General features: G+C 36.7%; 1 protein-coding gene across 1 annotated transcript; it reads right to left on the bottom strand.

Moving 5' to 3' along the window:
* Positions 1 to 990: 990 nt before the first annotated feature.
* gipc3 (GIPC PDZ domain containing family, member 3) lies at positions 991 to 10,438 on the bottom strand. The gene is made up of 6 exons (XM_067512659.1): positions 9,955 to 10,438; positions 6,607 to 6,792; positions 6,079 to 6,259; positions 4,606 to 4,715; positions 3,876 to 3,954; positions 991 to 2,484 (listed from the first exon to the last, which is right to left on the bottom strand). Exons 1-6 carry the CDS (start codon positions 10,246 to 10,248, stop codon positions 2,339 to 2,341), a joined length of 996 nt encoding a protein of 331 aa, XP_067368760.1. The 5' UTR covers positions 10,249 to 10,438; the 3' UTR covers positions 991 to 2,338.
* Positions 10,439 to 10,536: the final 98 nt, after the last annotated feature.

Below are 10,536 nucleotides of genomic sequence, written 5' to 3'. Positions count from 1 at the left end.
GTCTAATAGTTTAGTCAAATGCAGATATAAATTGTATTAATTTATGCTGCTAAAACAGTTGAAAAGTTATATTTGAAACATATATTTCAAAAACATATTAGCAAGTGAGTAAAGGTATAAAAGGTAAATTATATGTGATGGTAAATTGGAAAAATACATGTAGTGTTTCATTTGTAATTTATGTTGATGGACAGTTAAAAAACAGACTTGTCTTTGTTACCTTTCTACCAGTCAAGTGATCGATGCTAAAAAGTCCAATATTAATATGCAATGAAAGAAAATCTGGCATTTATTTATTGTATTTATTTGCTTGGCTTTTTTTCAGAGTTATTAAGGAGACAGGGAAATTAAAATTATAGAATGTTTTTCAGGGCAATGATAGAATAAGAATTAGCTTTTCTCTCAGGATAAGACTGATACAGTATCCAGTAACATTAGTTCATCATCATATCAGATTCCTCCTCTCTTTACTCTTGTCTCTTTTCTTGGTTCACTGCTGGTAATGTTGTCATTTCTCCGTCCAAAGTCTGTGTGCATCACAAAGATATTTAGCTAAAACTTCGAGTGCAAGGGGTGCAACATGCAAATTGTTGGATATGTCAGAACAATGTCATAACAAGCTATTTAGCCTTTGGTGAAAACAGTCACTTTTTGTCATTTCTCACACTACTTTTCTTAATTACATAGTCACGCCTGTTAAATTCTGCACTTAATTAGTTTTTAACATTGTATTATCACTCGTATCTGATTGTCACTCAATTTGTGAACTGGTTGATATACTGTATGGCTTGTGCTGATGCATTAGCTGAATCTTCTGATGAAAATGAAGTGTAAATGACGAATGTGCTTTACAGAAACAGCATGTGATGGTACATATTAATAAACAATTGTTAAAATGCACTAATGGGCTATTGTGTTTAAATGCACATAGACATGACAACTATTTCAACTCCTTTATTTACAATTTAGAATTATTTTTGAAGTTTAAATAATTAGTAAAATGTGCACATTTTCAGGTCTTCATACAGATATGTAGTCATATGCATTAAAGGTTGTTAAACTCACTATCACTATCAGGTAAATACGGACATAACTGAAATAGTAAAGTACATGTGTGGAAACAATATGACTTTATATCATTTTGAAATTGTTTAGTGAGCCACAACTGTCAAACATGTAGTTTAATGCTTTCATCTTTTCTCTACAATAAATGGCATGCAGAGACAAACAGAAAGAGTAGTGCATCAAGGCCAGGGATACTGAAGGATGGCAAACGTGGAATATTTACATTTTTTCTTTGAAACAAGGCAAAACATATTTCCTAAAATGTTGTGAATAAAGTGGGTAGCAAAAGAATATATTATTTCTATGTTATTTTTATTGAGACTACGAAGACCTTCATTTTCAGGCTAAATAAGTTCAAGGGATTCAAAGGATATGGTTTACATACACAAGCTAGCTGTATTTGTTTTTAGAACATTTATATCATGGGAAGTTGTGGGTTAGATTCCTGTTTGACAGAGAAATTTATGTGGGAAAAAGTGAATTGCTGAACACCAGATTCCATGGAAGTCTGTTGTCAGATGAATGACCTTTCCGATGATTGACTTGATTAATGTCTTATGTGGCTTTTTCAAGTTTTTTTTTAAATTTCTTATATTTTTAGATAAGTTACTGATTTAGCGTACTGAGAATAAATCTGAATATTTCAGTCAGAATTATTTAAATATGACGTTTTCAATTACACTGGGCCCACTTTGTTATTTCAGAGAGTGGACCCAATTTAAATACGTAGCTACAGTGATAACCTGCTTGCAAAGACTACATAACACAGTGTTGTGTTGACCTCAATGCAGTATGTCCTGTTTTTCCCAGGGGGTTTCATCATTAGAGGAAAAAGGTTTACTGCAGCTTCTCTGACTTCCTGTTTTTCTAGATGTCTCATTCATTCTCCACTGCTTTGCAGGTTTCTAAAAATATGGTTTGCATTTGTTTTATATAATGATCTAAACGAATGTGGAGGGAACCCTTAAGAATTAAGAATCGTTTAAATCTGTCATTTCAGATTTCAGTGTTTTTTTTAAGTACACCATAATTGTTTCCTGTAAAGATTTGTCCAAATTCAGAAAGTCATTATGAGTGATGATCCAGTTGTAAAAGATTCATGTTATTTGATTGTACAAAGGCAAATGGTTATTGTAGTCCCTTTCCACCAGGAAAGTATAAATGAACTGGTTAAAATTGATACTGAGAAGTCTTCTACACCTCGCTTTTTTCCAGTTAGATTCACCCGAGATTGAAGCTCTCTGACTCTTGTCTTGGCAGAACATTTCTACATTCAGCCATTCTTTACATCTACGATAGCCCCCCATACATCAAACAGAAACACATCAGGAAAAGCAAAATCTCCCAAAACAGAGTCCAAGGCCTCAGCAAAGTCGTCAGGATTCTTCTTGTCTTTGCCTGCTTCAACGATGGTGGTTGCTGAAGAGAAAGTTGGATACAAATGGGTTTTAATCCAGACAAAGAGATAGTTTAAAATGATTGAGGATTTACAGTTTTAGTTGTAAAGGGTAACCTTTTCACAAGATGCAAACTAAACTGAAAAAAGACAGTTTAGCCCAGCTGATGAAGTTTTCTTAAGACATCCCCATAGTTTACATGCTTGTTGGGTTTAACTTTAAAAAGCGGATTTTATTTTATTAATTTTGTGGTAAATGATGATTAAATGGTTTGGGGGTTTCTGGACCAAACTCTAACCATATTTATACATTTTGCTTAGTCATGCAAAAAAGTCAACTGAGGCTGTAAATGAACAAAGTACAGAGTAAAGAGTCTAAATACTTATGTAAATATGTAATTTCACTTCTTTCTTTTAAATAAATGTACAACACAAATTCTGTTCTCACTTTCCTTTTATGGGGTACTGAGGGTAGGGTAATGAAAGAAACTGTACTAACATGCGGGAACATAACAAAACTGTAAAAAGGGAAGTGTAAAAACATTTTGAATGCACTTTAAATGCCCTATCCTACTTTTAGGATTGTTGCTGACCATGTCCATCCCTTTATGACCACAGTGTGCCCATAAATTCATGACTATTTCCAGCAGGATAACACCATGTCATACAGCTAGCATCATCTCAAACTGATTTCATGAACATGACAATGATTTCACTGTACTCAAATTTACCTCCACAGTCACCAAATGTAGCAAAGTAGGGATATGGTAGAATGGGAAATGTGCATTATGGATGTGCAGCTGACAAATCTGTGATGCTATTATGACAGTATAAACCAAAAATCTCTAAGGAATGTTTCCAGCACCTTGTTGAATGTATACCATGAAAAAAGGGAATTCTGAAGGCAAACGTGGGTCCAACCCTGGTACTAGCAAGGTGTACCTAATAAATTGGCCAGTAAGTGTAACTCACTGTTATAGAATCCGACCAGTGTATGATATTTGTTATCAACTGGGTTTTATCTCTCAACACACGATCCATTTTTAATTGTTTTCCTTTGAGAATTTTGCTTGCATAAAGATGTGCAACCACACAATTTTTTATAAAATCAATGTTTTTATAAATCAATCCAAGCAAACAACAAGGTAAAGAACCCATTTAGAAAATGTTCATTAGAAATAAACAGTCATGACCATTTGGAAACCAGGCCATTGGCCTCAGAAGTCTAAAAACAGGCAAAATATTCTTTGTTCTCCTTCTTGTGGAGTTTGCTATGATATGACTGTTCAAACTCATTATTAAACAATGTGATATATAAATAAACACTCTTGGCTGACCAAGAGTTAAGATATTTTTGTCAACTATGATAATTATTAAACAAACCAGTGTACAAGTATTGTGGGGGTGGTCTTACCAAGTTCCAGGTCTCTGATGCCCATGTAGCTCTCCAGCAGGTCATCTACTCTCTTGGTGGCCCGTTCTTCAAACTCATTCTGCAGCAGAGCAAGCAGGGGAAGACAGAGGTGCGGATTTCACATGACTCTTGCTTCTCATGTCATAACTCCCAGGGACCAAGAATATCCTTGGCTATAATGTATCAATTGTCATTCTGTTGTATAAATTCTATAAAAGTTTATAAATGATGAAACCTTACTTTTGCTCGTGGGTGTTAACAATTGGGTTTCCAAGGGTTTAAACTTTGTCACTTCTTGAAAACCAGTGGACCTTTTTACCCTTCAAATGTTCTCAAAGTCAATAGGTCTGTTGGTTCACATCACAGATTAGTGTGGTGTGAAACATTCTGCTTGTTTACAGGAGGTCACTTCTGACCAAACACAGTGCAATAAAGAATACAGGATAATGTGTGGCTCTGTGTGTGTGGTCAATAACTTAAATCTGGTTAGAGTCAAGAGGGGATACTGTTATTGGTCTTTTACTGTCCCACAGGAAGCAGTAAGATTTTAGTGTCCACTATTCAGGACATCAAACAACCTCAAAACAAATCATGTTGTAAAGTTAAACTTGTATCTAAAAAAAATGAATTAAAAAATGTAAAATGCTAAAGTATGTGTGTGAATGTCACTATATCTGAGTACATCAGGAAGTTGAAGCAGTCATTGTCCAGCAGTACATGTGAATCTCACCACTTCCTGCACAGTAGCAGCACCCTTGGAGCGTAGACGCAGTGTCTCCCTCCCATTCACCATCTTGCCCTCATTAGATTTTGGCGCTCTAGTCCTCATTCCAATCATGTCTATTCACACACATACAAACAGGATGACAACCATTAATCAAATAAAGGGACAATCTGTGAAATAAAAACTAACCCCCTCATGATGAAAACCGAAGCTGTGCTGTGCATTTCAACACATACACACAAGCCTTGAGCTCTATGTCAAAATGCACAGCACCAATTGCAACTCGGCCATTTGTGGATCATAACCCTTGTGATTGGCAGATTTATACAGGGAAATGAGGAGATGGGTTCCTGGTGGGGTTAAAACACACTACAAGAAATAGATTTTTAACAGGATGTGAGTCATTGACCATGGATTTAGTTTCCAGTCTGATACTAAGTGAGGTTGTGAAAAACTGGAACCGAGGCAAAACCCGGGATATCATTCTTTCTTCTCCATGTTCAACATCAGATGCAATAACTGAGCAACTTTGCTGGTATAAAAAAATTAAAATAACCTTATCAAATCCTCTCTTTTTAATATGTTAGACCAATTTGAGTTAAAATTTCAAGTTGGAAGAGGTCCACTTTTTCAGGGGTTGAGATGTTGTTAGCTTTATCTTGTAGTATGGTAGTGGCAACACCAGTTGATGGCCTAAAAAAGCTGCTGATGTTAGGAGTTCTCTGTGTGGCTTAACAGTTAACAGATGAGTTTTGCTACCATTACTTAACATTAAAATACATGTGCAACCTTAAACTAATGTGTAACCTTACCTGCACTATGGCTACTGGAAGCCCTATTGTGTTGGCAAGCTCAGGCAACACCTTTTGACACGCCGTTAATGTTCTACTCTTAATCAACCAGATCATTCCTTACACTGAAAATGTATTTGTAGTATTTCACGTAATGTGTTCATGAGTTCCACTGAAAAAATTGAAATTTAGTTTGAGTTTGATTTCTGAAGTTTGTAAAGTTAGTTTAAGGCTGCTCACAGGACCATGCAGTATGGATCAACAAACTCAAAAGGATGAGCCATAAAGAGGGTGTTTCTGACCCATCTGGGTAATGTATAAGTGGCTTGCTCTTGCCTACTGTAAACCTAAACTTTCACCCAAAGGCTGCTTTATATAACCCTCAGTTGGTTTAAGTAATGGACTCTTGCAGGATGTCTGGGACATGTATTAAAATGTTGCTCACCATTTTTTCTAGCTCCCACGCTAAATGACTTTACAATGCCTATGTTGTTACCATTTCCTCTTCCTGTTTAGCTAAACATAAAATGTATACTCTGTAGGAGATATGGCAGTAATGAGATTTATATAATATTGTCTGTTTAACCTCAATTGTCATCTTTGAGTCAGAGGTCTGTGTTTATGATTTCTGGTCTCCATCTGTTTTGCAACTTTAAATCCTGTTCAGCATGAAACATTTTGCACTCACCAAAGGCCTTCTTGGGCTCAACTAGGCGGAGAGTGAAGGGTATGCCTCTGGGCTGCTCTTTCAACATTTTGGCCACCTCATAATGCCGACATCCCACGATGCTCTGGTCATTAATGGCCTCAATGTGGTCACCTATACACACATTCTTCAACCGATCTATGGTGCTGCCTTCCTTTATCCTCTGAAATAACAAACACAAAGATCTACATACAATTTGGAGCCTCCTAAACATTCAGAGGGCAGAAGCTACCGTTCAAAACAATAAATGTTAGGAAATGGGTGTGTGCGTGTGTGTGTTTGTGTGTGTGTGTGTGTGTGTGTGTGTGTGTGTGTGTGATTGTGTATGACTGTTTATAAGTAGTATTATAAAAAACAAATGTTTTTTAGTTACAATGTAAATAAACTATCTACATCTTCACAGAGAGGGTTTACATTTTTAAACATTTAGCTCTGGATTGCTATTTGGGACTGATCAACTGAAGATGTAAGGTTGTCTACAGCAAGTGTGCTATTTGTTCACTCATGCACCTTAATAAAGGCATATCCAGCGCCATTGTCTGTGATGGTGAGGCCCAAAGCATCTTCTGTCTTTGTCACCTCCACCTCCTTGGACTCTCCTCTCACATGAGCAAAGATGAAGTCTTCCAGTCCAATCTGTCCCCCTAGTAGTTTCTGCATGTCCACTTTGTGAGAGTTGAGGGTGCAGAACAAGATCTAATTCAACAAGATGAGTAAAGAAAAAGATTATATGTTTCTATTATTAACTTCTGAATATAATATGATCCACATCCACACGAAAGCAAAACACAAAGAATAACAATATATAATAATCTAATAGCAGTAACATATAACTCTAAAAAATTACTATCACATTATATCAACAGCTTTTTTAACCACTCTCTAAAAGCTGAACATCATGAGCTTTGAAAACATAGTTATCTATGCTCTATAAAAAAGTTTGAGAAAGCTTTGATTATATTTTTAGTAGTAGTAGTGTGTAAATAGCTATATGAAGTGTTACTGTACCAAATGGGCCTGTGTATTTGCATAGTATGTCACTTGAAGGGTCCACAAACTGGAAAACTTTAATAGAATACTGGTAAATCTGAAAAAAGGGCTATTTTATTCACTACACAGACAAGGGGAAACAGTGATCAGTTTTTTTGTCTGTGTTCATCCTGCTACATTAAACAATGTTTCATTTTCTTCCTCCTGTTACTAGAAAGGAAATGGAGCCTATTGCTCACCTAGCTATATAGACATTTAACAGCAGGGGGCAGTAGAGCCAAACATTTGTGTTTACTGCTATTTTGTTATGAGCCCTAATTGTAATAACCAATTAAGTGCTTGCTGTATTCATATTTCAAGCTTGGTGTTTATGCCAGAAATAAGCTTCAATACATAGACTATTTGAATGTACAGTTTTTTTTCTAATTAAGAATTAAAGATTGGCTTTAACTTAGACTGTGAATCTCTTTCAGCTCGGGGCTCTAAAAGTCTTTACAAGTTAGGTAAACATATGGTTTACAACTAAACTCTATTTGTAAAATAGAATTTGTTTTTTTTATTTCCCAAGCCTTAAATATGATTTTCTAATATTCTGAAACCATAAGTTCAAGTTTAACTTAATACATAGAAATCCTAGACGACCTGTCTGAAGGTTGTCTGTCTCACTTGGGGTAGTTCCTCTTAGGTATTGCTTTTAGTAATTCTCTTGGCAGGTAGGAACAGCCTGACTGCAGTCCAAGGTCTTCTCTGGCATCTAGCTGTGCCGTAACCTTACGCTGCTGCTTTTCAGACCAGAGCAGGTCAAGGAAACTGCTGTGCTTCTCACTATCACCAACTAATTGTCTGATATTTCTCACTTGTATCTGTAGGCCATCTGCAGTTCAAGGATTTGTAGATATACAGGATGTTAAACAAACTATTGTTTGTTATATTGTCTGTGTATTAAATTATGCATTATTGATTCAGTTAAAACTAGAAAAGCCAGAAAGGCATAGAAGCTGTAAATGTATTAAATATTTTATGTTGCATTATTGGAGAGTATTATTAGATTGAAACAGAATCTTAAATTCGACAACTTATTTGTATAAAATTAATTTCTTATTTCCTACAGTGTACAGCAAATGCTTCAACCCATTACTTAAATTTCAGTAAACTGCTGCCTATTTTGGAAATCATCCCAGCAGAGTATAGCCTGGCCAACTAACTATATATAGGCAAATTCTAATCTAAAGCTGCGTGCACAGTTGAGGTAGAACAAATTTCTCAGAAACTATTTGATAAGCATGATTTTCTTCGGCCCTGCTGATAATATCAAATGATTTCTCTGCAAGTCACTTATAGTGACGTTCTCATAAATTACAGTGTGCTCATGTAGACGTTGTTTTAAGCTTGATTTTGAAATAATTTATTATTGTTCCATAATATAGAGGTTATTACATTAATTCAAGATCAGTTGACATTCTTGTTAATATAAAAAAAAATGTGCCGACCTATAAGACGCAATCATTGCTGGTGAAGTAATACATGGTAAAGGTTAAATACTATGGAATGTACGTAAGCCAATATCTGTATCACTTCTTCATAGCTGTTTATGTCCAACAGGTAGTAATCCACAGATAGGAAAGCCTTCACAGTGGCCTTTAAAATGTTACTGATAAGTATTAGATAAGGCATCTGCTGAATATTTATTGTTCTGTTGTTAAGTATGGTACCGTAATATGCTGGAGAATGCTGCAGAGCAGCCGCTTACGTGTCCAACAGTCCAACATCCCATTTGATTGAAATTCTTTTAACAGTTTCTCATGGCATTATATTACTGAACTGCTGAACCCTTAGAGAATACTGTATGTTTGATGTTTAAAGTTTCAGTTTCTGCAGTTTAGTTCAGTAATATCAACCTATTATCTAAAACCTTTGGTTGTGCTGAGTATGTGTGTGGTTTGGTCACCTCTCACCTACCAACAGGTTGGTGACTTCCTCTGAAAGAGCCTGACCTTGTAAGGAGGTGCTTATGCACGCTGCCTGAAAACCACACTCTTAACCCACTACAGTTCTTTGAATTGTGTCTAGTAAAAAAAATTAATTGTTTCGCAACAATTTTTGGAAACATAATAATACTAATGATAGTAATCACATGAAATACACAGTTTTATATCTCTAAAACACAGACAATTCAGAAAAGTAATTCACAACGGCGATACTTAAAAGAGTACATATTACTTAAAAGAGTCCATATTTAGTCTAGTATTACTTCTGTTACTATTTTAAACTTTATTATTTCAAAGTTGATCAAGGTTGACAAAACAACCCTAATGATGTCATGGGAGATTATGTAGGACTAGCCTTGAATGTTACAACATCATAGAGAGCCCGTGTTTCAATCTAAGTTTTGAAACACGTGGCTATTTACGTGGCCAAAATGTTACAAAATAAGTTTTGTAACATGTGAAAAGTATGACAGTAACTTTTCATATTAGCCTCTGCTGATTCCGTACTAAACCATCAGAGCTGCTTCAGTCATCCATCTGATTACTTATAATAACTAGAGCAAAAGAGGTTAAGTTTTCAGTTACTGTATCTTGTGGCATACAGTATGAATGGTGTTTACTCATTACAGAACATAATCTGATTATTTGTTTCCAATATTGATCCTAGTCAAGCCACAGACCTCTGGCAGACAGTAGAGAGGTCAAATGATAGTACGTCATGGAAAAACCTGAGAATAGAAACTTAACACGTATTTACAAATGGCCGGCCAGACCAGAAATGCAACAAGGCATAATATTTTTTTATCTTGATCATTTTCAGCATAACAGGAAAAGCCACTAAGAGGTTGGATAGTGTTCACTAACTGGGTTTGTTTTGTACCTCTGAAGGGGAGACGTTGAACACTTCTGCGATCTTGGCGTACAGCTCCTTGACGTTGGTGAATCCATGGATGCGGCCTGTGGGACTCCCATGAGCCAGCTGGGTGTGAAAGATTAGCTTAGGTCTTGGGTATTCGGGTGGCCCTGGAGGCGGTGGTGAAGGAGGAGGAAGTGGAGGCGCTGTGGGCTCCATACATCCCTGATGCTGGGTCTGGTTCTGAGCCTTTTTCTCCTCCATCGCCTCAGCCCCTGCAGCCTTGGAGTCCTGCGGGCTCATAGCCTCCCCGCACTGCATCGGCCCCAGCTCAGATGTGGCCCTCCACTCGGAGCCTTGGTGGTACACTGCTCAGACAGAGAGAGAAGCACTGACCTTCCCCCCACTTAGCAAACCAACCACCCAACCAACAAGCCACCCAAAGGTATAAGGTGCAGAGACAGCAGATGAATTAGTGATGAGAGCAGCCTAGTAACAGTAGCTGAAAGAGACCAGCCAGGCCCTACCAGATGGAAACCCGACACCCTTTGAGGTGAGGATTGTATGTGTTACACCTGAGCCTCTGGCAGCTCAGGCATAGAGAACACA

The sequence above is a fragment of the Channa argus genome, chromosome 8, assembly GCF_033026475.1.
Source record: "Channa argus isolate prfri chromosome 8, Channa argus male v1.0, whole genome shotgun sequence".
NCBI lineage: Eukaryota > Metazoa > Chordata > Actinopteri > Anabantiformes > Channidae > Channa > Channa argus.
The sequence above is the reverse complement of the archived record's forward strand: the minus strand, read 5'-3'. Positions and strand labels throughout refer to the sequence as shown.

What these genes read in the sequence shown, in the direction of transcription:
- gipc3 (XM_067512659.1), bottom strand. Translation starts at nt 10,248, where the DNA reads ATGCAGTGCGGGGAGGCTATGAGCCCGCAGGACTCCAAGGCTGCAGGG. An exon ending in CTGGATATGCCTTTATTAAG is followed by an intron (nt 6,260 to 6,606) that starts GTGCATGAGTGA and finishes TTGTTATTTCAG; the next exon opens with AGGATAAAGGAAGGCAGCAC. An exon ending in CATCAGAGACCTGGAACTTG is followed by an intron (nt 2,485 to 3,875) that starts GTAAGACCACCC and finishes CTTTCTCTTCAG; the next exon opens with CAACCACCATCGTTGAAGCA.